Source organism: Camarhynchus parvulus, chromosome 3 (genome assembly GCF_901933205.1).
Source record: "Camarhynchus parvulus chromosome 3, STF_HiC, whole genome shotgun sequence".
NCBI classification, from domain to species: domain Eukaryota; kingdom Metazoa; phylum Chordata; class Aves; order Passeriformes; family Thraupidae; genus Camarhynchus; species Camarhynchus parvulus.
The window spans coordinates 37134978-37161836 of NC_044573.1; the positions used below are offsets into that span (position 1 = coordinate 37134978).

The following is a 26859-nucleotide window of genomic DNA, read 5'->3' on the forward strand; positions in this document are numbered from 1 at the left end:
GCAGTATCATGACAGTTCTGATGCACAATAAACAGCCAGATATCTTCTTTGCCAGGAAGATCCATATTGCTATTGTCATATTACAGACAGGTAAAAAAGCAGAAGAAGGAGGCTAATTTTGCCCCACATTGCAGATTCATTGGTGGCAGAGAACTGAACAGAACCCAGGCACAGCCCCCTGGGGTAGTAAACAGAGATGTCTGTAGGTTACATGAGAGTTCCTTTATTTTTAGGAAACAGAGGAGTCTGTCTAACCTTTCTATGTTCTTCTCTGTGGTCATTATAGGAGTGTAAAATTCCTTTTGATGTTCATTTTTGGGAAAATTTTTTACTTTTAATCTTACATTTCCCATAATGAATGGATCAGAAAAGCCTTAAGTCCTTTTGCTGGCTTTTGTTAGGCTTCTGCAACTCTCAGATTCCTGACTTCAGGGTTCCCCAATGTTCTCTGTGTGACACACACGTGCAGACATAAATACTGAGGGAGCCAGAAGTTTCTGCACCTTTGTCTGTTGTTTCTATGAGTAACATCAGGGACAAGCAACACAATGCATGGAAGCACCACTTCTGCTTTCAGAGGCAGCAAGCATGCTGCCATTCATTTGCTTTGCTGGCAATGGAGTTGTAGGAGTCTTCAACCCCTGCATGCATAAAGTCGCTAATTGTTACAGCTCCCACACTCTGACTTTTGCTAATGCAATTGTTTATGGAGCAACTTGGTGATATTTTCATCTAGATGTGTAAAAACAAACAACAACAACAACAACAACAAAAAACCATAGCCAAAGAACCCAACTGTAAAATAAATCAAAATTATTTTTAAAGTGGCATTACTTTTAAAGTCAGATCATTTCAATAGTCTAATTTATAAATGCACTCCCACATATGAAGGAACAGTACACCATAGCACAGACATTGGAGTGAATGGCTAGAAATGATCAATAGGAAGATCTTCATATAGCTTTGCTAATGAAGATACTTAAGTGTTTGATTTCACATTACTATCTTGGATCACCCACTTGCCAGAATCTTCTCTGTTCTGTGCTGTGAATCCTAAAATAGATATGTAGACAATCTGAACTTAGGCCTAAAAGCTAGAAAAGCTCTCATTTTTGCACTTGTAACTTAAAAGGAAGTATTGTTTCTACACAATTCCAGTCAGCAGACCCGTTCTTTTGATTGAGTCCAAAAAGAATAATCTCCATCCTAAGGAACACTGAAGTTTTCCTTCTTGAGACTTTTACCATGCTGTTAAACATAACTTCTGTGATACAGTAAATTAAGGATACCTTAAACTTTGTTAAAAATGTTTAATTAATAGATATTTTTGTGAGTCAGATTTAGAGAAATTAATAGAGCAGTCCTCTCTCAGTGTCACCTACAGAGTCCTTTTTAATGTTTAATAAATTTCCAAATTAAACTGATTTCTCTTTTCTTATTGTTCACATTCTGTTTGCACTTGATTTCCATTTTCTTATTGTTCATTCTATTTGCATGAAAAATGTTGTCTTGGACTACAGTGTAGTTAACTCCCATTTAATGTCAAATCAGTGTCACTTTTGCATTTAGATATGCAAAGTTGAATGTGTTGCTAGCAGTTGTTCTAAGCATAGTCATAGTTCTCACATATTCACAGTATTTAGGAGTACTTAATGACTGTTAAATACTTCCTTTCACAAAGTTCGGCAATATTTTTATGGAATAAATATGGTTTTCTTTCTGCAAATCATATAAGTTGATTTCTCTCACCTACAGAAAGAAAGTTAAAACACTAATGTAATTGTAATTTTCTTCCTGGCTGACTGTTGTTCTTGAGAACCAATCCTGAGTATTAAGGTCACAGACTGAAAGATAAAAGCAAACAAGCATGCTTTTATAGACTTAAAATGCTTTTAAAGAAATCAAAGCTCTCTGATTTTTTAAAATTGTTCTGATATTCAAATACTAAAGCATTTCCCCTGCAGGTTCCATCAACCAGTAGAAGTAGTTGCAATTAGGTTTTTGTTCGATTCTTCTTCCCAAAACTGGTCATTTCAGGCATTTTTAACTGCTTTAGGAAGTAGCTCCTTTATTACTCCTCTTTACTCGTTTCTGTGAGGAGAAACTGTGTTCCTTATTCAATAAAGATAAATCTCATCCATGTTTGGAAAGTGAAATCTGTAATTAACATCTCTGACTTTTAAAGTTGGAGTTAGAGCTATTTATTCCTGAATTCATAAATGTATTATATTTAGCATTTATTAGTAATTAATTTCATCTGCAATTTTATCACCCAGTTTTTCTGGTACAGTTCTTCAGAGTCAGTCCATGTCTTGGGCATCTGGAATAACTTAATATCATCAGAAATCTTTGTTATCATCAGTGAAGACTCTTCCAAATCACATTTGGATCTAGTGGAAAACATGAAATTCAGCACAGATTCCTGCAAGGCCTTACCAGTGATATTCTTCCTCTGCCCACAGTTTCTATCTCTAAGTCACTATTTATTTCTATGGAAGCCATGGAGGTTCAGTGAGGGACCTTATTAAACTCCTTTTGAAAGTGTAAGAAAACTGTTTTATCAGGTTTTTCTTGTCCACATTCTTCTTCTTCGATGATCTAGAGAACATTTAGAATGCTAGATTAGGATTTGCAGTACAGATGCCTGTACTTCTTTGATTCTGCAGATCTTTTTTCTAATTGGCATCACATTTCAGTGATAGCAGACCTGTTTTCATCAGGAGGATGGATACTCAGTGCAGTTTTAGTATCTTAGCACAAAGGAAAGATAGTACACCTAGGAATGGATAGAAATGGATAGAGACTGGCATAGTCAATCAGCAGGGTTTTGGGACTCTCTTCTAAGTGTTCTTTATAATACATAATTAAACTGGGTCCACAAATGTTAATATAATTCAAGCTTTATTCAAGGAGCTGATCTAGTAAAATGCTACAATTAGAAGCACAACTAAAGCTGAAAGAAGCCACCGACTGACTTTTTCTTCCATATTCTGCTATATCATGTTTTTTGAAAGCATCAGTGTTTCACTATGGATCTTAGCATTTTCTGTGCCTTTGGCTTTACAAAAAAAGGTCTTTGATGACAAAATTGGCATAAAGTTTTCATGCCTTACCCCCTATTTATCCTTCCCATTGTTTCACTGTAACACATCACTCTTTCAGTTGTACGGAAAGTAATTTTTGTACATCTCTGTTGTTGTTTCGATCGGGCTCTTACTGGACTTCTAAAAAGTACAGAACACAAGGTTCTTATTCTGGTTTTTATTCACTCTTGATTGAAATGATGTGTTTTGTAACAGTCTTCATTACTGTTCTGTAAGTTTAGCATAATACTATTATATAAGTACAGGTAGTTAAGTACTATGCACTGTGAAGATTTTGAACAAAATTTTGTAAGAGAAGTATGTATCACTTTAATCAATTGCATTTTGAGAACACTTCATGTTAGGGCTTCTTTAAACCTGACCCTGTGAATTTAAAATAAGACCTTGATCAACAAGATTAAGTAGATCACAACAGTCAAGTATTTTTATCCTGAGTGCTTTTTACCTCACTGGATACTCTGTGTGTCTTGTTCTGCTTCAGGCAAAGAATTATCTTAGACTGTTGCCTCATTTACCAATTGAGTAAGAGATATAAATGCAAAATAAATTGGTTTTAATGTTTGGTTGCAAGTCCTAAATAGAAAATGGATAATGTTGGTGCACTTGTAAGCATAAATTCACAAGTGTATTTGAAAAAGAAGTTGAAGAGAAGAATTACATTATCAACATAACTTTTAATATAATGACCAAAATCTATAGTTAGTAGTTAAAGAAGAGACAGAAGTTTAGGCAAATTGATTTGATTCTGTAAAGCTCAGGATAGCAATGTGCTATCTGGGAGAGCATGTTCTGATTTGATCTCTTCTGTGGAACTATACTATGTCATGAAAAAGATCCACTGTGTATTGGCAGAAATGCTGTCTTGTTTCCTGGCTTATAGAATCTATCAATTTCATCTATCAGATGAGAACTGTGGCTTCTATTATAGACAATGTCTGGGACTGAGATAGGATTTTCCAAACCACCACATAAAAATAAAAGATATCAACTTATATAATTTCTAGGTCTTTGAGAAGCAGGAAGTATTACTCAAGAAAAAGATATGAATGTTTTAAAATAATTATTTTTATTGCTTTATATGTAAACATCTAGCTAAATGGATAAGCAAACAAGTGACATACATCTTAAGGAAAGTTTCTGCTCTTAACGGAAATTAACAAAAGAAACACTAAATTTTCATCAGTTTACATGAATTGCCAATAAAATTTATCTGACATTAACAATACAGCGAATTAACTTTGATGCCTTGTGAAGGCTGACCTAGAACAAAGGCTAGACAGAATTAAAGTCTTCACTGAAGTCAATGAATTGGTATCTTATATTGCTTCATTGCTAACAAGCTTTAATAAACAGCACTATGGAGTTTTAAATATGCTTTCACATTTCATAACTATTTCTTACTTTGGCTTTGAATGGTAGAAATAGAACAAACTCAGATACTGAGCTTTTAAATCAGATATTAGGCTGCTACCGTTGTAAAATTTTCTTTTATTTAAGAAAGTTATTATGAACTTCAGAAAATATTTGTTTGGAAAAGCTATAGCAGTACAAAATAACATATGTTTGAATGAAAAATACTTCATTATATACTTCAATTGAGCTATTATTTAAGCTGGAGGATTTCTTGGAAAACTATATCCTAAATCAGAAGTAAAATCTTCCAGTTCATACCATTTAAGTAGAAAACATCAAAACTACCAAGCAACAGTCAATTTATTGGCTTGGAGTGTTTTGCTGCTTAGCAAGAGAATGTTACAGTAGTCTAAAGGACCAAAGAAAAATACGTACTGATGAGGGAGGAAAGTCCTCTCAAAATCCTTTAGGGAGCAGAAAGGTATCTTTAACTGAGAAGTAAACCAGTTGTGTACTTTGCAGTTAGTATGAAGATCGATGTATTCGCAATAACAGATCCAGCAGACTTCTAGGCCAAGAGGCAACAGCCTAGAATGCTTTCTAAATTGGAATACTTTGAATATTATGCATCTTTCCTTCATTTGGGCTACACAGCTGTAGTGTACCAAGATTCATAATGGTCTGCTTTATTCCTGTGTAACGATACTAGTACTTTCTTCAATTTCTCTTAACCTCTGGATGCCACTGATATTTTCCAATGTATTGGAATATACTTTTTTTCAAATACTGCATTAATATTTTCTTCTTTTCATTCATGTGGGAGAATGGTTTGTGATGATGGTAGTACACATAAAATAATTACCAGATTTTAAAACGATAAACAGGTATTTGAAAGTGGTGTATCTTTGGGTCAGGGACTGCCTCTAATTGAATGTTTATAAAGTGCCTAATATAATCAAGCCAGGAGCTGGTTGACTGCTATGTGGGTGATGTGGCAGCTGAAGGCCTTTTGGGTACAGTGTTCATGTAATGATAGACTTTTCACTTATCAGAAAAGTAAGGAGATAGGTCAGCCGAACTGCAGCCTTGGACTTACAGAGGGTGGACTTTGGCCTGTTCAGGAGTACGTTTGACAGAGACCCCTGGGAGGCAGTCCTGAAGGGCAGTGGGGTCCAGGGAGGCTGGATGTTCTTCAAGGGGAAAATCTTAAAGGTTCAGGAGCAAATTGTCCCCATGTGCTGAAAGATGAGCCAACAAATGGGCCTGACTGAAGAGAGACACTTGTCTGGAATTCAGGGGATAAAAGAGAGTTTATGACCATTGGAAGAAAGGGCCAGCAATTCAGGAAGACTAGAAGGTTGTCATAATGTTATGCAGGGAGAAAATTAGAAGTTCCAAAGCCCAAGTAAAATTTAATTTGGCTACTGCCTTAAAATATAATAAAAAATATTTCTATAGCTATATCAGAAGCAAAAGGAGGGCTAAGGAGAATCTATCTCCAGTGTTTTACTGTTTGTAGGGGGAAGTATAAGACAAAGGATGAGGAAAAGGCTGAGGTACTTAATGCATCCTTTGCCTCCATCTTTAGTTATTTAGTAAAACCAGTTATTTTCAGAATACCCTGTATACCCCTGAGCTGGAGATAGGGATGGGGAGTAGGATGAAGCCACCATAATCCAAGGAGAAATGGTCAGTTACCTGCTGCTCCACTTGGACAGAGACAAGTCTATAGCATCAGATGGGATCCATCCAAAAGTTCTTTCTGGGAGTATTTGGACAGCCATTTCCACTTACATGACATACTCTGCATGCCTAGAAATAAGGTTTCTTATAGTCTGGGACAGCTTCTACAGTCCAGAAGTACTATTCCTGGGAGTGGGTACAATTTGTTAACAATTAAGAAGCAGTGATTTCTGTCAATTTTTAGTTTTTATATCCTGTAATTAATTTTGTATGTATTAATAATTAATTTTAATAATTTCTAATAATTCATTGAATTGTATATAAATATTCATTCATGCTTGTATGCATGACATAAACTATTGTACTGAAAATTGCCGGTGTTAGTGATAATTTCCGTATTAGTTCAGTTAGCTATTATTTATGTGTATGACAAGTTAGTAGTGAATAAATCTGCATGATGGAACCCCAAAACTTGCTCTTCTAACCACTCTTCCATGAAACTGAATAATGCCTGTTACTCTCTAACAGAGTATTTTCCTACCTGAGACTTGTCCCAATCTTTAAAATTCTATCTGGATGATTCTGTTTGCTAAAGAAGCCTTAGAACATCCATCCACAAAAGCATAATTTGGAATAGCCAGCCTCTTTGCTGGAACTTAACATGAGCATGCTGCATTGTTGGGCTTCCTATCCACACATTATTATGCTCAGAGACAATGTGAAATTAAGAGCAGCCTGATGACTACAGCAGGGACTATTGTAGAAAATAAGCAATATGGAATTCAGTCTGTATATTCATTTAGCAGTACTCCTTTAACTTGGATGAGGTGGATGAATAGTACCTTTTTACCTTGGACTTTCTAACCGTAGGTTCAGTATGTTGTTCACAAGCATGCCAAGAGGCACGAAGGGAGAGTATTTACTAGTTGATTTTTAGAATTGTCTCTGTCCATTCACACAACCAATCTGCCCTGCCCTTGGTTTGGAGATCTAACTCTGATTTTTAACACTCAGCAGGCATGTGATAAGCAGCAGAAGCAGGTGAGGTACAATGCATTTGCTTAAAGAGATGGAAAAACTGACGTTGCTCCTTTGTGAAAATACTACTTCATTCCCTATGAAATGGCGTTCCTGTGCTCTGATAAAACTCAGTACAGGAAATACTGAACATAGAATTGTAGAATCACAGAATCATGGTTTGGGTTGCAAGGGGGTTTTAAAGACCATTTAGCTCCAACACCTCTGCAATAAGTAGAGATATCTTTGATCCTAATACTTCCACTTGAAGAGGCAGTTCTTGAAGAAGTTACTAATAACTCCTCTTCAAATTTTATGGTTTTTTGCTACAATTTTTTTTCTAAATGCTTACACTTTGTTATGGTGTCTCAAATCACATATTTAAATATGTCTCTGTTTATAAAACATAGTAATGAATATGAGCTTATCTTTTTCAGTTCTGTCCCAATGCAATGATGTGTAGAAGTCTATGTAACTGCAGAACACCGGAGTATTGGACTGATATATAAGACCATACCAAATCTGACAACTGCTGACAAATTTATCCAGCTGCATAATTTCAGAAATACTTTTATAAATACATGGATTTTGCAAGGAAAAAAAAAACTTATTTCAAGTGTGACTCATTTTTAATTACAAGAAAGAATGCAAAGCACTTGCTTTTGGTAAAATTAAAAGAGAAGAAACAAGAGGTTTTTATGAAATGTCTTAGTGTCATAAGATTAGAAGCATGACACTGAAAGCTAAGAGAAACATCTAAGTAGGCTAGACAAAACCTTTTTTTTTCCCCTAGAATGTTTTTCTTTTGAAAAAGCCTACAAGATTTGTTTGTTGGGGTTTTTCTTTCTATAAACATTTGCTTCATTGTACTGATTCTCAGAATAGTAGGAATTGTCAGTTGAATGAATAAAATGATCATTAATTAAATGAGTACAAACATACAAACACCAATTGTTGCACTAGAATGCATCTGTTGTCAACCTTTGCAGGTTGTCTTGCAGTTGTATAGTTCCATTGGCCCCAAGTGGTACTTACTGAACATTTATTTTTCATTTGTTTGGACCACGCCAGTATTATACAGGCAGCATGAGGGAATAATGAGCTGCATTCTTTGGGTTACTGAAGAGTCAGCACAAATTGTGGGAACAAATAACAATCAGACAAGGCAGTGTTTTATAACATCAGGACTGCAATCCATCTTTGGGATCTTTCTAAGCTGGGCTAATAAAGGCCCACTTACAATTCCCAACAGAGTATAGTTTAATTAAATTTGTCCATTAGAGGACTCCTCCCCCTCCCTTTACATTTTAGAAATTAATTCTGCTTTCTGCCTGTTGTTCTTTTTGCATCACAGATGCACTGAACCTTCGTAACCGACAGGTCCTCTGCACCACACTGAAAGTCATCCAGCACCTGGTGGTGTCAGCTGAAATGGTGGGGGAGGCCTTGGTGCCCTATTATCGGCAAATTCTCCCAGTCCTAAACATCTTTAAGCACATGAATGGTGAGTTATGCTAACAGACACTGTGTCTTTCAACTCCTAAGGCAAAAAGGGGCTTGAGGCAGGGTTAATTAACAATGTAGTTAAGATTTATTACTGTATATAAACTCAAATCCATTTGGAGCTCTAAATAATGTAAACTCCCCCTCTTACTGTTCCCTAAGGATGCACTGAAATTAACAATTTCATTTATTACTCCTTGCACGTACAGTTTATTTAACACAGTACAGAAGCAGTGAAGCAGTTCTATAATCTTCCAATAATTAAATTGTAAACTTTGTAACAGTCTTTTGAATACATTAATAAATTGCAAAGCTTTTTTCCTCCCTCCAACATGTTAGTTTAGTCCAGCTGTTTTAGTCAATTCTGTGCTCTCCACAAGCAATTTGCTGCTACCAGAAGGTTTAGGAAAGATTAAAAATAAAAGTAGAGATCAAACTAATTAATTTGAGGGTTGAGAAAACTCCATGTCATAGAAGAATTTCAAGTTAGATGATATCGAGCAAAACAGTGAAGTTTGAAGATATTGCTGCATGCTTAGCAGGTTTCATTATAGAGATATTTAGAACTAATTTATATCTACAGTTAAGTATGTGTTTTCTTTGTAGTGCAGATCCCACCAGTTTCAGTCTTTAATGACTGCTGCTGTGAGTTCTATGTACTGTGAGTACATTTATACCACAGTCATCAGCTGAAATCAACATGATGTATATTGCTTTTGCCAAATTAATTTTTAAAATATTTTTTTGGTAGTAAATCTACCTGTACTTATTTTCAATTATCTACAATGTTACTGACTTAAAAATTCCTATTATTGACTTGTGGCCACATAGATGAAAAGAAATTAATTCCTCACAAGCTTTCAAAGGAGGGTTTTCATTAAATTCATGGCATTTTAAGAGTTCTCTGCAGGACTCCTTCCTATTATAATTTCTGTTTGCATTACTACAGAATATAATACCTTATACTCACTCTTTAGGAAGTATAAGATTCAAATCAGATTGAAAAATGCCTGTTCAGAGACTGACTTGAAGGCACAAATTAAATTTACATTTTAGATCTCTTCAAATACATGTACGTCTCTGACTTTACTTAGTGAGAAACATTCAGTAACATGGAATTTCACAAATGCAAGTTATTTCTGATGGCAGTTGTGGCTTTCCAGAAGTCCTGGGATGAAAGGTTATGAGTGAAATCTGTTGGCTGAACTTAAGCAGTTTCAGTAGGGCTCCTTTTGAATTGGAAGATTTCCCCCTAACACATCTAATTTCAGTATCTGGCACAAAACAAGACCGTAAAAATGACTCTCATTGATTAATGAATATACCACACATGCTTTTTTCCAAATTTCTGCCTGAAGTAGCCCATAAATTCTCTTGACTGGGCTTTTCTACAGTGATTTCAGATGAATAATAGGGAAAGCTCATGTGTAGCCAGGTACATAGCTTGGCAAGGCATTAAACACAATCTAAATATATCTTCAGTTCTGATTGTATTGTGAGCAAAATAAAACATATTTTCAACATATTTGTATGAGATATGTACTCTGTGAATTTGTGCCTATGTAAAACTACACTAAATAATGATACTTGACGTTAAAGAACTAAAGCCTCAAAAATAAATTAAAAGTAATAATTGAAAATTAGCTGATTTTATAAAGTCATTACTTTTTTAGAAATAAAAATTTTGAAACTTTAGTATTACCAGGAATGAAATAGATGCTATTTGCAAGGCCAACCATGTGAAACTGTTGAACTCCTTTGGTACTCATCTGAGGATGATAGGGAATACCTCTGTCTTCTCCTTCCACAAAAAGATTATGTTTCATTCCTCCTTCCCTGGTGGTTGGCAGAAAATACAGGATTCTTTCCTCCTCTTTCTATCTCACATAAGCTAATAGGCAGCTGAGGTGCTGGTGTTTGCTCCCAGTTATAAGGAAATTGCAGAGACTGATCTGGACTTTTTTCTTCACTGTTTATTTTTACAGGTGAAAGATGTGGTAAGTGAAGTGTTCTTCTTTCTTCTTTTCTGTATAGCTTGTGGAAGTAAGAACTGTGGTGCATCTTCCTGCACTTGTTTGATTTGCAGTCTGTTAAGTCAGACATTGTGGAAGTTTGTTCAGAATTAAGTTAACTGGAGGAAGCCATGTTTTAGTCACTGCCACCTCACTAGATCAGTATCTACCTGATGAAAGGAACTCTTTCCCAGATTCAGTGTCTGTGAATACCACTCTCAGTGTGTGTGATGTGAAGCTCGGAAACTTCCAAGCCAAAATTCTTTAGATACAAAAAGTTTCCATACATTAGGTGGAGGGTCAGAAATGTCATAAAAAGAGTATATTCCTTATTTAATAAAACACATGTGTTATTGCTATTGGTAATTTTTGTAAATTATAAAAAAGGAGAGCATCAATGAAAAACAAATTAGGAGTTTTAATCATTGAAAGCATACAAAATGTGCTCACCTAACTGAGTTACAAGATAGAGGTTTAAAATAAACCAATGCAATCTAAGTTATAAGTGCTGGGGGAAGATCTGAGCCTCCTGAGACAGACTGTGTGAAAGCCAGAGGAGAGGATTCCATTAACTTCTGAAGAGCCTTGTTAGTGAGCAAGGGACTTTTTGGTGCACAAAGCATATTCGGTGTGTCTGAATTTGTGCCCTCTCTGGAACTTAGGCCCTCACTTCCAGTAGATGTTTCTTTTCCCTCGGATTCCTGAGTGCCCTGTTACAGAGCGTTAAGACATGAAAGAGCAGAGTTCTGCTGGTGATATCACTCATGTCTTTATTGGTGGAGACAGGGAGAGCACCCTCACCATCTGGCCAGAGTGTGCTCTGAAACAGAGTTGAAGCTTTCTGCTGAAACTCTTGGCCAGAGCCATAAGGCTGGCAGGAGAGCAAGAGAGGGGAACATGAGTATATTCCAGTGATTGAGGAAGAGGAATAGTGCTGTGACACAGGAGCTGTTTGTCTATTTTCTAGAGACTGGGAGGAGACTAACAGTCTCCAAGTAAGCTTCCCAACACAGGGATTATTATATAAATTTGCTGCTATATAAGATAAGAAACTAAAACTGTCATGATAGTGCTTATTAAGTCTTATTATATACTCTTTAATGGCACTGTAGTTATATGTGTAAGGTAAATGTATTCTTATAAAACTCATTTAAATCTTGTGAAGAGGGAAAGAAAATTCTGTATAGACTCAAAGGGACGTATTCTTTTGCATCACAAAACCCTATCTTTTATGTATCCTATTTTCTAAGCTGTCTGTTATAAATCTGTGAATTATCTGGAGTAAATACAATTTAAAAACAAATACAGGAAGCTTGTTATTTTATGAAAGCAGACCGAAGAGAAAAATAAAAGAGAAAAATGGAGAGAAAAAGGAGCCTTCAGAGCCTGGAATATGCTATTAGAGTTCATTTATGTCAGAATGATATCTGAAATAGAAACAAATTCATTAAAAGGATTAGACTTTTAGGAACAGCAAAATTCTCCTGATTGAGAGATTGATTTACCTGACTGGTAAATGAAAATTTCATGTATTTAGTTTAACAGCTATTTTCACGTTATCTGTTTATATTATATGGAGTAAGAACAGTTCTGCATATAAGGTAAAGTTAGATAAAACAAAATATTATTAGGGTTTACAGGCCTCAAAGAGAGGAGGGTGGGTTGCCACTGCACTGTGGAAGGTACTTCTCCAGCATGGTAATTTCATCTGTGACTTGTTACAGTCACTGTGAGGTAAACAGTGGAAGTAGGGCAGCCTGAAGTTTCTCTTGGCTGCAATAAAATTGCCTTGACACTATCAATAACTTAAAGCTCATGTAAACTTTGGACAGTCTCTACCTATGTAGCCAGTCCTTGAAAATAAAATTTTAGAGGTATGACTGAGAATACCTGATGCAGCTGTATTGTAGCATTCAACCAAGTGTGAAGCCACAAAACAGAATTATACTGCATGCTTTACAGCGCCTGAACTTCACTTGGGAAAAAACATTCTCTTGTGCGAAAGGTACTTCACATACTTTGGAGAACTCTATTTTACAAAATGCAGTAATATTGCACAGACTCTAAAAGGAAGAAGCAGGACCTAAGTGTTAAACGGCAAAAGCAAAAGACTGCCTAGAGGTACAAGTCCTCCCTGTGTTGGAGTTCAAGTATTTTCAGAACTGCCTATGTATTCCAGAGGCAGTGATGCTCCTCCAAGTGGTTCATAGTTATTAGTGAGAAGCAGCAATTATCCTTTAATGTGATTGAATATGCTCCAAAGAAAAATCTCTTGCCCAGAAGATTTCAACTGTTTGCTTCTTCCTACGGGAAATACAAAAGTCCTTTCAAAAGTCAGTCTTCTAAAATACTTTGTGTCTTGCCAACTCTGTGTTCAGAAATCTCAATCTTTCAGAATAAGAAAAATCCACAAACAAAAAAACCCAGATATCTTGAACATCAATATTTACAAAGTAATGTATTTGAGGCTCTCCTAATTTCTCCTATGAACTCTGAGATTTCAGACTATTCTCAGACAACTTTTCTCAGAGTTCTAGCTTTAGCTTTTTTTTTTTCTTTCCTTTTAAACTGAAAATGGAGATTCCTAGAGAATTAGTTGATTCATGGTTGAAATTTGCATAAAAAACATTCAATGCTGTAAGATTATTGATAAAATAAACCATGCTTATATACTAGTAACATAAACTGTATTCTACAGTTTTCACATTGTTCTTATGCTTCATTTTGACATTTATTCTTCCTATTACTTTGCATGTTTTGCAAGATTTTCATTTTTTCTAAGCTTTCTTTGAAATCCATCAGTTATAATTTCTGTAATTTGAGAACAAAGATTCTGATGTGGCTTTAAGGATACACACTTCAAAGGAGTAGGACCACCATGACAACACGGGTCTAAGTGAAGAAACTAGTTTTGATACATTTTCTGGGTTTTTTTTTAATATATACCTTCAGTACAAGAGGATGCAGGATGTTCTGATTCATCAACATTTAATGAAAAATATTGTGATTTTCCCAAAATGACATCTGCCAGTAAATCACCTTTTTAAGGAGATGAAGACAGATTGATTGCACTCCAAAAATGTTATTACCATACTGCTGAGAAGCAAAATATATTTTTGTCATTCCCAAATGTGATTCATGATATTATTTCAACAGGCTTTCTGTGAATTACAGTTCTAAGGATATTTATTTAAGAAATATTCTTCAATGTTTTTAAGAGCATCAAAACATTTCTCATCGATGACATCCGCTGATGGTCTTTTAATGGTATTTTTCAAAAATGTCTCAAGTTTTTTTGTCAAGAGTCTCATCTTGAAAGTATAAGTCTCACAAAATAGTGTTTTATGTTGTAATTGAGTAAGCAGGAAAGTGATCCTCAACCATTATCATCTGTTGTCTCACCTTTTCAGCATTGATCAATCTCATTTTTTTTTCAATGACCACTTGCATATAAAGCTACAAGAAATTCACTGGAACTCTGAAGCACGGAAATTGGGAGTTACCAAGATACACCTGTATTAGAGCATTTGTTGCTTTAGTATCTTCAATACAAACCATGTGATTTTAAGTTGATTATATAGTAAACTTCTAATGTGTAATCAATACTCTGTAAGGTATTTTCTAACACATTGAGGGAATCATTGCACTTAGATCATAATTGCTGGGTAATTTCTAATTACTATATCATTTCTTAGACCTGAAAATACAGCACAAGTCTGCAAAATAGAATTGATTCAGCTTTGATTAAATTGAAGCTATTCACACTTAGCACTTACTTTTAATGTGTTAATAGTCTAATTAATTCAGCATCTTGAATTTTTGATAAAAGAAAAATTAAAATCTTCCCATGTCAGAGGGTGATACATTACATCCAATATTTCCTTTTTTGCTTTTCAGGGGTTTTTTAATTTTTTGGGTATTATGACTCGAGAAAATGAGTGTTTGATTGAATGAAAAACAGGGTGTGTATGAGTTAGGACTTCTGAATTCACAGAAAATTCATGGACAAGCAAAATATGGAAACATTAAATTCTTCCTGTGCTTCAGTAGAAACATCTGTAAAATTGAACATCTGTAAAACCTGAAAGGACTTGTAGGCCTCAGTCAGCTTTTTGTTTGGCAATTAATCAGAGCTTTCACAAAATACCAGAAGTGTGGTATGTCAGTGAAACATAATTTTCAGAGTTAAGGATTCAAATCATGCTTTGCTCCAATACATTTGTTCTATTTGTGTTTCTTTGGGAAATAATTACCATGGAAATACCATGTTTGAGGAAGATTTGGACATTCAGGGCTAGACTTGTGCAGAATTACAGTAGCATCTCTATGCCTGTTTATACTAGATGCTAATACCTGTCTTAACATCAGCAGATGTGTATCTGGCCTTCAAATGGGACAAGAAAGTGATTAAGTTCCCTGAGAAGTTCATAGAGGAAGCCTGCTTTGAGCAAATCTAATGCATAGCTGTAGTACTAACAACAAAACACAACATGAATAGTTATTTTAATTTATTTTTCTTGCAGCTTTATTTGTGGCTTGTTTGGCATTGGGTTGGCTAAGAAGGCCAATGGCATCCTGGCCTGTATCAGTAATAGTGTGGCCAGCAGGATGAGGGAAGTGATTGTCCCACTATACTCAGCACTGGTGAGGCCACACTTCCGATTCTGTGGTCCAGTTTTGGGCCTCCCATTGTAAGAGGGACATTGATGTGCTGGAGTGTGTCCAGAGAAGGGCAATGAAACTGGGGAAGGTCTGGAGCACAAGTCTTTTTGCAGCTGAGGGAGCTGGGAGTGTTTAGCCTGAAGAAAAAAAGACTCAAAGGGGGTCTCATTTGCTCTCTAGAACTGTCTAAGCAGAGGTTGTTGCATGGTGGGGGCTGGTCACTTCTCCCAAGTAACAAGAAATAAAACAAGAGGAAATGTCCTCAGGTTGTGTCAGGGAAGGTTTAGATTGTGCATTAGGAAGAGTTTCTTCATGGACAGGGTCATCAAACATCGAAATAGACTGGAAGTGGTGGGGTCACCAACCCTGAAGCTGTTTAAAAGACTTGTAGATGTGGCACTTTGTGGATATAATTTAGTGGTGAACTTGAGGGGGTTAAGTTCATGGTTCGACTTCATGATCTTAGAGGTCTTTTCCAACCTAAGCAGTTCTATAGTTCCATGCTATTTTTAAGAAAAGAAAATGCATGTACAATTTTGCAAGCTGGAACTAGAACCCACAGTTCTCAACTGCTGTTCGACTTGTGTAACTGCTTCATCTGTAACTTCTTCTTTGGATTGGAATTCTGAACTCTTTGCTGAACCTAAGTGAACCATAAGGGATGGTGCAGGCTGGCAGAGATTCCTCTAGAAAACACTACCCACAGAGTCAGCTAGTTTACCACACATCCCAGTTTGGTGGAATTGCATAGCCATAGGTTCACAGTTCCCTAGCTGTCCTGGGGGGATCAGAACTTCACCTGCCATTCTGCAGTTCTGGATAAAGGCCTTTAAGTTTTGGAAGAGGATAGTTCATACATGTGCCTGAACTTCTCATTTTCAACTGAGTTGCTATAAGCAGCTCCCTGTGGACTTCCTTGTCACTCTTTTCAGGCTCTTGATTCAGTTTGCAAAGAGTTGAGACACCTACATTTGTTCTCTAGATATTAAGACTGTCTTTCGATCTGCCCCTTACAATGTAAATTGTTTTTACAATTGTGCCCCTTATAATTGTAAAATTTGACTACTGCCCCTCCAGCTAGGAGTTATTCCTTTCTGCTGGGTAATTAATTTCTATATTTCCACACAATAGGTTTGCAGTTGGTTGTTGGGATTGAGAAGTGATTTCTTTAGTTGGACTTCTGCTGTTGACTTCACGTACAAGTACTTTCAGAGTACACACTAAGTAATTCTGAGAAAAATACTTGTTTTCTGCATAATTCTTTTAAAATATATGTTTGCAAACAAATTTGTCTTAAGTTTGAGGAGACATATGATTTCAGCTTGTCACATTTATTAAGATGGCATTTTTAAATTTTAAATATACATCTGAAATCTGGGTTCACATAATAATTTTAAGTTGATTATGTTTGCTTATTGCAGATGTTTTTATTTGTGTGTTCAGTTAGTTCTGAGAACTAATTATAACTGATGGAATTCCATTTTCTGTTGTGAGAAAAATATTTCTGAGAAAATCTGTGTGAGGATGCCAAAACTGAAGAAATGTGTTCCGCACCCGGCTTTCTGTTCTTATATTAATAAAATAAACCCTAAAACCAACAGGTAGTGGGGAGAGAGAGCCTTGGGAGAGAGGGAAGTCCTTGTATGGGTAACAATTTTCTTGTGGCATTTCTCTCTCTCTCCCTCAAGGAAAGCAGATTAAAGCCCCATATAATGGAATGATACCGGTGGGAACATAAATATTGCAGTGTGATTAAACCACCAAAATACTCGGGTGATTAAAGTGCTTCAGGTCTTTCAGTTATTATTCTGTTATATCATTTCATCTCATTTCAAGATGTTGCTTTTTTCATAGTTTTTGAAGAACACTCTAGGCAACAAAATTGATTTTGTGAGGCCCATAGCGTTGGACTATTGATTTATTTTTTTATATTGCACATCCATCATCTTTGTTTTCAGACACTCCAGCAAAAATATGTATTCTTGTTATAACATCATCTGGCTGTCCGAATACTGATGCAATTAGTGCATGGGAATCTTTGTGTCTTTGACAGGACTATACTAGCTGAGAGGTACCCTTTTGACTTTTCTCATTTGAGAATTAGGTGAAGTAGATCAGACATTTATGATCAGAGAATTTGCTCACTAATGTAATCTAATTCAAAACTTGGAAGTTTTAGCTAGAAATTATATTTTTGGGGCGAATAAAAAGTCAAACCAATCAACCAACCAAACCAATCCAAACGAAATCCAAAAGCAAATTAGCAATCCCCAGAACACCTGATTTTATGTTAAGACTTTCCACTGTGTTAGGTTCCCTGTTATTTTTGCTTTAAAAAGGTAATCCAAAATTCAGCAAATATAAGAAATACCAAAGCTATTGTTCAAGTGTCTCTCTTCTCACTTTGTTGTGGGTATTATGATACAGTTTCTAAGAAAAAGAATGTGTCACAGTACATAACAAGAAATCAGATCAATATATAATTAAGGATGTTAATAATTTCTCAGATTTAGCAGTTGTTGAGCTACCCTTGAGCTCAGCTGACAAGTGACATGACAGTGATGGGGTTACTTGTGCCTGCTTTCTGCCTTTGATTCTCCTGGCCAGTGATCAGAAGCTCATTTAAGGATGAATGAAATGGGAAAGGATTTTGGCCAATATTCAAAGCAGAGGTTGTCAAGTAGTACTGTACTTCTTGTCTCAATGCAAAATGCCTTTTCTACTTCCATAATGCTGGGTATTGGTTAAGACATTGATATTCTGAAGTGATTTTCTATAGTGTCAACAGTAATTGTGTACATTCTTTTTCACTCCCAACAATCCCTGTGTATTGATATGTTGTTTCTTGCTTTTTACTTAATGTTCAATTCTTAAAGACAGAAGCAGATGCATTTCTGATGTATTTGTATGGGGTTTTTATGATGAGTTAATAATCCATGGTCCCTGACTAGGATTCTGAAGCTTTACAATAATTCAACTACACAACAATGATGTGTCATTGAACTGAGATAAGGATCATGGTTTGAAATTAAATTTAAGTGTAGTTCCTTATATTAAGTATATTCCTAAAAATTATTCCTTAAATTCCTTATATTTCTCTTAGGAGTATGTTAAAGTATAAGGTAGTAGAAACAATGTTGATCAATTTATTCTTTTATGTACTTTAAGAGAGCAGAAATTATAATTAGACACAAAAATTCTGAATATTTCTGTAGCTAGCAGAGTGTAAGGAAAAGTATACAACTTTTAGCAAATAATTAAGGAATGAAACTGAATGCATAAAATGGAAATTTTTGTTCAAAGAATGTTCTCTTGCAAACCTCACCTTTGTGTCTATCAGCCCTCCTTTTTCTTCCTAGCATTTTCTCACATTTTTCATTCCCTTCCTAATCTCATTGTATTTTACCTTAGCCCTACTTTTGAAGACTTTACTTTTAATTTTTTAATCTAATTTTGAAAATAAAAAATTCTTTTCTGCTTTGCTGGTTTACTATTATTGTCAATGTCTTTGTGTAAGAAGGAAAGAGTCCTTCAGCAAATGCCACCAAAAGAAGTGATATAAATTTTAAGAATTAACTTAAGAATTATCTTTAAGGATTAACTCCTGCTCAGCCAAAGCAAATAGGAGGGAACATTACAGAGAAAATAAAGTTTTTTATTACATCTATCCAGTAAATTACATGTTTAATAAATCTCTCCTCACTGAGGGAAGTATAATGCAAGAAAACAGTATAGATCTGTTTTGAAACTGAGAAAGAAAATTACCTAATATTTTCATTGTAGAGGAAGTTACTGAAATTACTGTAGCTAATTTCTGTGATGTACATGAAGGTACTTCTGAGGATTTTTTTTCCTTGAGATGATTTTCCTTCTTGTTATCAGTTTAATACTTAGAAATTTCCATCTCTTCCTTGCTATTGTCTCAGAAATTGTCCATCTGTGTGCTGTGATTTGATAAGCAAAGTGAATATACTTTTCAGCCATGCTGGCTGGACTGAATGTACATGATAGAAATGAAAGGAACAAAGACATATGCCAAGATACCTGATCTCTTTAGGTAGCTGTATTTTGGTTTGAGGAGAACCTAATACTAAGAAAAAAGCTTTACTGATAAATATGAGTATGATGTAAAATGCTGATCTATACTTTAAACTATACATAATATATTGTAGTCCTGACTAGCAATGGAAAGAGACAAAATGTATTCAGAAAGGTTGGATATGTGAAAGTTTCATCTTTGGAGCAACCTGTCTCCACTGATTGCAGGGAGGGCCTAGAGAGGTTAGCCTTTTTAGGGGGAAAATTAGCTTTGGTGAGTACACTGTCTGTCCATGGGTTAGATTTCAGAGAGAAGCAGACTGTCCCAGTAGATTAATCTATCCCAAAAATGACAATTGCAAATCAAAACTAAACAGTGGAGCGGTCATAACAGGAAAATCCTCAGAGATGCTCATGATTACAACTTAGAAAAATAAATGTAAGGCATATGGATAATCTGAGTTGCAATTGCAGTCTCTGTAATAAAAACATGTGGTATGCTATTTGAGCAGCACCACAAATAGTTTCCACAGGCATTATGAAAAGGCAGTTTCCCTGTGGCACCAGAGACATCCTTGTTAGGCCCTAGAATCTCTTCTTGAAAGATTGTTTGTATTTTCTTTCTGTTAGATTAACTCATACATAACTTATTTAACCACCTGCTAGTAACGCAAACAGTTTGATGAAATCAGACATGAATGATTTTGTTGCCTTGGAGTATTTTTTCTTTCATGTAAACAAACACTGTCATAGGCAAACTACTGTGTCATAAGCCCCCACCAGGAAGAGTTCCAGCAAACTTAAAAGATCAGTAGTGGTTGGCATACACATATTTCTGTGTGAAAGGGAAAATAATGAACCTTCCATCTGAAATAATGCGTGTGTAAGGATGGAACCAGAAAACATGAGAAGTGTGTGTGTGTGTGTGTGTGTGTGTGCATGCAAATTTTATTTTTTTAATGAAGGCAGATCTATAGTGAAGATTCTGTTAAATTATTCTTGCAAGTTTAGCAATTCGAGGTTCTAAGATGCAAAGATTATTTCCTGTATTCTTGAAACTAAACAGAGCATCTCTTCTACATATTTTTATTGAACTTACAGAAAGTATTCTTGCTTCTGTGGCTGAAACTGGTAGGTAGTGAAGTGACAATATTTCATGTATGTAATCCCAGAAAAATCCCATGTAACTCAAAGTAGGACCAGAGACTTGTTTGTAGAGGCCAACTGCAAAACAAGAATTATGTGTGTGGCCTTAAAAAAAAAAACCAACTCCTTTTTAATTAGGTTTCAAAATATTGCATAACTTGAATGGGATATATAGTATAGGTGTATTGTACATTTAAATATAAATAATAGAGTATATGATCATGCAAGAAGAGTATCCCAAGCCTTTGCTTTTTTTCCCCTGAAGGCTTTTCTTTTTGGAAAATAATAAAATTAAGAAAGTCTTTATATTTACATTATAATATTCTTAATCTAAGACATACAAAATACAGGTTACTATTTGTTTTGTGTTCTGATCTGATTTGATAAATAAAGGTGAACCTAAATAATAATTCAGAGTCTGGAATAATAATTATAATTAATATAAGTCTGGAATAATAATTCAGAGAGTCTGGAACTGTATTTTGTGGGAATCTGATTTTCAAATTTGAAATGCTGGTAATTGAGAGAAACTTGCTAGACCCCCTTTTCCCTATTCTAGTTAGACACAAATGTTTTCTGCATTGCCTTCATAAAGCCATGTTCTCAGTCTCTTCTTCGCAGAAAAGGAAATTTAATTTTTGATCCTCAGAAGTGTAAAGTACATCTTCTTACTATATAATACAAAAATTAGCATCTATTATTCTTACAGTGTGAGATATTACGCAGTACTCCCAGCTTGGTTTTTTTGTGCTTAGTTTCTGTGCTGAAAACAAGTAGCGACCATTTGTTTTGTTCACTGCAGTGTCTAGATTTGGGCTGTAGCAGAGACAATGGGGCTATATTCTTATAGCTAACTTGAAAAAAATAAGAAATAGTGAGTTCAAGCACTGGTTCCCTGATCATCCGTGTTACTTAACTGTTAGCACTGTGCCTGGCATGATTTGGCCTGTGCTGAGTGACACGACTGAGATGCAATTTTTTATCTGTGAAGCATGTACAGGGTGATTCCTCCAGTAGATAGTGTGGACAAAACTTTTGTGGCCTGGGTACATTCTTCCCCTGGCAAAAGACATCTAGACACCTGGGCAATCTGAGTAGTTAAACAAACAATGGTCCTCAAATATCAACCTACCTTTAAATTATCTTTATATACTCTTTAGCAATTAGAAAATATTTGTTAAATTGCTGGAATATATGCAGATTTTTCATTGATTTGTTCTGTTTATGGGTTTGCATTAATTAGATACAGAAATTCAGACAGCAAACATATAAAAGTTGCATGTTAAAACACTTGATGGAGTATTTTGAAGAGTGAAGACAACTGTATTTCAGTTGAGAATCTGGATAATGCAATAAAAATACATCAAGCTTTTTTTGTAATATTTAATCTTTAAAAAATATTAACATTGCTTCTCCTTTTTTTATAATTTTGGGGTTTTTACTTCTGATCTAACGGAAGTACTTCTCATAACTGCAGAAGAAATATACTTGTTCTGCTTCGAGTGCCATTAGATATACAAAGTATGTCATTCCGGGACAGGATTCTGCTCACATTTACGCTTCTGTAATTAACATTTACCATGTTTTGTCCAGTGCAATTGTATGTCAACATTGGAAGAGAAAGTTCCCCCTTGCTGCATTTTTTAGAATGACAAACAATGTGCTGTTTATGTAGAGGAGCCATATAGAGGCAATGTCTCTACTTCCCATATCCTTGTTCACATTGAGACAAGTTTTTATAGTTATTAATCCCAGTGAAACAATTGCCAGGTGGAAGCAGAGGATTTCATAAAGTGAAGGCCTGTTCAAAATCTTAATGAGAACAGAATCTGGTGCTCACCAAAAGCAGAAGTGCTTAAATGCAGAAGCTCAGATTATCAGATGCAGTGGCAATCACCGTGCCACAAGTCATTTATCTGAACACTAATTATGTTAGATATGCATATATTAATTATGTATTATGTTTCCTTTTACATAAAATTATCTTCACATTGGAAGTAATTGTGAGCATACATGTTTTAATTCCTGTTACTTTGATTTTTGTGTAACACCTATCTCTGGCCAGGACAGGAACAAAGTGTACCTTTTCTACTATTTGTTTCTAGCCAGAAATCCCATTTAACTCCTGCTGTATCATCACTATAGCATTAAACTATGATTGCTTATCTTCCACAGTAGGGCTGCATGTGTTTTCAATATGAAAAAAAGTCAAATTTTATGAATTCATGAAAAAGGATAGGCAAGCTCTTCAGCAATTTCAGCTCTGTACCTGGGTAACTTTCTGGTCTCAGAAATTTTTATGGAATTCACCACTGGGTAACTTCACTGCTTTTCTTTCAAGAAGAGGCTTCCTTTGAAATTTAGCTCAACCACAAATTTGTGATTTCCCACTGTGGTTTGGGGTAGACTGAAATACAAACAGGAAGTGGGAATGCTCTTAAAAATCCATCAACAACTGGGGACTGAGATGTAAAGCTTAGCATCTGGGTGCGAACATATGTGATGAAATGACATTGTGGAAATCAAGAGTCTTTCGCAGAACTTATATGAAGTGTACAAATTCCAAATATTAAAGCTTATAAATTATGAGAAAATCTATAGTGATACATGTAGATCCACACAATAGTTATTGTCAAATGTCTTTAGAGAGGTGTTAATTTTATTTCAAGACCTTACAAAGTATGGAATTTATTTTAGTTCAAAAGACAACAAAAATGGTAGCATTGTTGTAGGGAAAATACTTTTAAGGACATAAGTTAGGGAATGATCTTCTTGTTTCGGTACAGGAAATAAAAAATTAATTTCAATAACAGAATCTTCTATTTCAAAGTAAGACCCTGATTTATGTCCATGTCTTTTCAGATTTTTTCAAACTTCTTTTCTAATTAATGATTCTGCTCCAAAGAAAAAAATGGAGATGAATTGTAATGAAGAATAAAATTTCATTTTTCCTGTTTTAGATCTAATGTAGATCTAACCTATGTCTAGAAGTGCAACCAGAAGTGTATTGATCTGGAAGAGTAAAAATTTACTTTAACTTGGATGTTTTCTATAATTCCAGTTTGTTCTCGTCAGTATTTATGTTCTTTCACTCCTGAGGACTTGCAGGAATATCTCAAATTTTTTTCTCCTTTCTTCTGTGAGGAAAATATTATAAACTCCAGATTTCCTGCTTTAGATATGAGAATATATTAAAAGCAGGAATATTTTATAATACTTAATTAAAAATCAAAGATTTTTACTTGTTATGCTGTTTCTATAAACACTGCAGGTTTTTTAACTTTATGGAATTTTACTTATTGAAAAAAACTATTTGAAGGGCCTCTTTGGTTCAGTTTCAATAGCAGCTTTGTTACTCAGTAGAATAATAAGTTAGGTCTAGGGTATTTTTTTTCTTTTTAATTCATGACTGTTTGAGTCATTGTTTAAAATCTAATGCTGCTTGCAATGTCATCCAGGAAAGAATGTGACAAACAATTCCCTACTGTTGTGCGATAAACTTATTTTTTTTTATTTATATATCCTTAATACTTGTTGATTTTGCTTTATATATTTTCCATTTTATTTGCAAATGCTTTTGTAGAAAATCAAAATAAATAAATAGTTATTGATGTTGAGCAAATATGTATGTTTAATAATCTTTATAATTTATGTGCTGGTATGTATGTATTTATTTATTTATTTACAGAAAAATCTAAATAGATGTAAGCAAACCCTAAACAGATTATTCTATTTTTTTTTTCTTATGTTACTGTTAATTTTCCTTTTTCCAACACTTTTAATTGTGGTGTGAAATCTCCTAATCTGCTGCAGCAACACTGGAAGATGAATTATAATGATACTTTAGCCTTCCATGAAGAATTTTCATTTGTACCCAGATTTTTTAAACTTTTATTTTAGATTTTAAGTGTTTACTGAAGTGGAAAACTGTTTCCACCACAATACATATCTGTACTTTGTTCTTTAGAGATGAACAGCAGGTATTAAAATTAAACTGGCGATAAGATTTTACATGATTAATTGCAGAAGAAGATTAGAGCCCTGATAAACTAATTACCAGAGAAGCTCCTGAGTGTGCTATTTTGCTATGCAGGCTCTGATAAATAAGAAGTGATTGGAGAGGAATGGTGATGTCAGATTTCACAGAGTTCACATTTTTGCCTTAATTTTCAATGCATTCTTCATTAGCTTTTCTTGCTCCTTGCCTTACATTCCTGGTAGTTACTCCTGTCCCCAGTGATTAAGCACTGCCTAATAACTGGGATTGGTTGACACTAGGAAAATATCCAAGACTGATTCTGTGGACATTAACTGCATGTATGCATAGGCCTGTGTATATATGCTTACACGTATACAGATGGATGCACACACACACACTTATGTTAATGGGTAGGCACAGATGCTGCCCAACTCTTCTGGAAGAAATTTCTTACTTTTAACTTGTAAAAGTATTGAAGAAATTGCTTATTCAGAGTCTATACCACATCTCCTTTGAAGAGGGCTTGTTGATGCCAGTTGTGAAGTAGTAAAGATAGTACCGCAGTGCTGTTTCTGGGCTATTGGCAGTTTTCCACATATTTTGGGGGCTGGTGGTGTCACAAACAGAGTGACAGAAACATTGTGACAAGAACAAGTATCTTGGTAATTCCTTGTGTTAATATAGCCATCTCCTGCAGGATACAGATCACAAATATTAGAATGAATTTCTATATGATAACAGATATTACATGAGATTCTCTTTATTATATGGATCTTTGACACTGGTGTAGCAAATGCTGTAAATCTAAGCCACCAGATTCTTTAGTCTTCAAGGTGCCTATTTTTCAGTGTGCTAGTTTGTTATGATATGCTGTATATTGGAAGGGAAGAATGATACCTCTCAAGTACTGAGTCCTCCAAAGCTACCTAGGCTGAAATCCACCTGACTGTTACACCATATCTATATCTATGTTTCAGCCCTTCTTAAGTGTCTGCAATGTGTTCTTACTTTTATAAGATGTATCTTTGTAAACTCATGTCTACTTCTAGGTTCAGATTTTAGCAGAGAATTCTGGGATTGCCTGCTGCAGAGAATATTAAAACCTTTATACACAAAGAGAAATTGCTCTAGAATCCAGTTGCTCAGTCATACATGTCTTTCAGGCATCTGAAGCCATTATTAATTGACCTCGGTAGCTTCATTAAAAAGAGATAGAACAACTTTCATTTGTGTATCAGTACAGATGGTGATGGCCCCAGAACTGTTGCTTCGAGCCAGAGATCACAAGCTGTTTAAACCAGAGCATATCCCTCGATATACTTCCCACTGATCATGGGCCATTAACAGTACTAAGTTCCAGTGGGAAAGTGGGCTAGTCAAGAACTCTGCTTGGCTGCTTTAGGGCAGAGCCTGTGTTATGCAGTTTACTGCACTAATTATATACTCTTGATGAGCTCATTAGAGGACAATAAGGGAAAATGAAAACAGTTTGCAATATGTGTGGTCAAATTAGCCACACAGAGAAATTACTGTCAGTACTTAAATGCTGTATAGCAAGTGTCCATTAAAAAAAATGTAGACACTCGTGTATGTACACTGTAATGATGCCTAAACTAATTTTCTTTAATGTGTTTATTTTTCAAATTGGGAATTGGATCCTGTTTCTATCTGATTAGAATGCAAAGGAAAGATTTAAATGAGGCAGGCAACAGGATATTTATAGCCATGTTCTTCATGGAAGTTTTTAATTATGCAGATCTGAGCTGGTGGTCAACTTGCAATGTTTTAGGGTTGAAATCTTATCTCCATTTAAGAAAGAGGCTATTTATAAATTGATAGACCACTTAAGACTATCAATTTAAGACTATCCACTTAGGACTATCTGTTTAAATCTCCATTTAAGACTTTCCTATATGCAGTTGAGTGAAAATAAAGTGCATTTAAGTGCAGTTCATAGTAATTTGAAGAAAAAATATTGTAAAGATTTATTTCATAAACACTTGCTGTATACACATATGTACACTAATTAATGTGCTAAATATCAGCATGGATAGAAGCTGATGGTGGTACCTAACTGCAAAGAATCTTTCTTCTCTGTGGGTGTAAAAAAGTTTATATGTGCAAGTTATAACAGGGAAAGTACAGTAGAGGTAGACTTGTTTTATAGCTGCAGCCAAATCTGATCAAGATGGTTCTACAGAAGACAAATGAGGGACCTTTGCCCAAACTGCTCAAAAGTTGGTATACTTGTGTGTGTCATAGTTCCTTGCCCCAAGCCTGTGAAATATCTCAGAATTTTAATCTTTCTGTTTAACCTGGCTCATTCTAACAGAAGTTAGGAAACGATTGCAGGTGCAACCAT

General features: G+C 35.1%; 1 protein-coding gene across 3 annotated transcripts in view; it reads left to right on the top strand.

The window, feature by feature from the left end:
• PACRG (parkin coregulated) overlaps window positions 1-26859 on the top strand; it is a 213197-nt gene that overhangs the window by 108931 nt on the left and 77407 nt on the right. For 2 of the 3 annotated variants that reach the window (XM_030945613.1, XM_030945612.1), the window contains one exon: window positions 8512-8661. The exons of the other annotated variant lie outside the window; for it this stretch is intronic. In XM_030945613.1, coding sequence (XP_030801473.1) covers window positions 8512-8661 — 150 coding nt within the window. The remainder of the gene's footprint in view (window positions 1-8511; window positions 8662-26859) is intronic. 3 annotated transcript variants of the gene reach the window in all.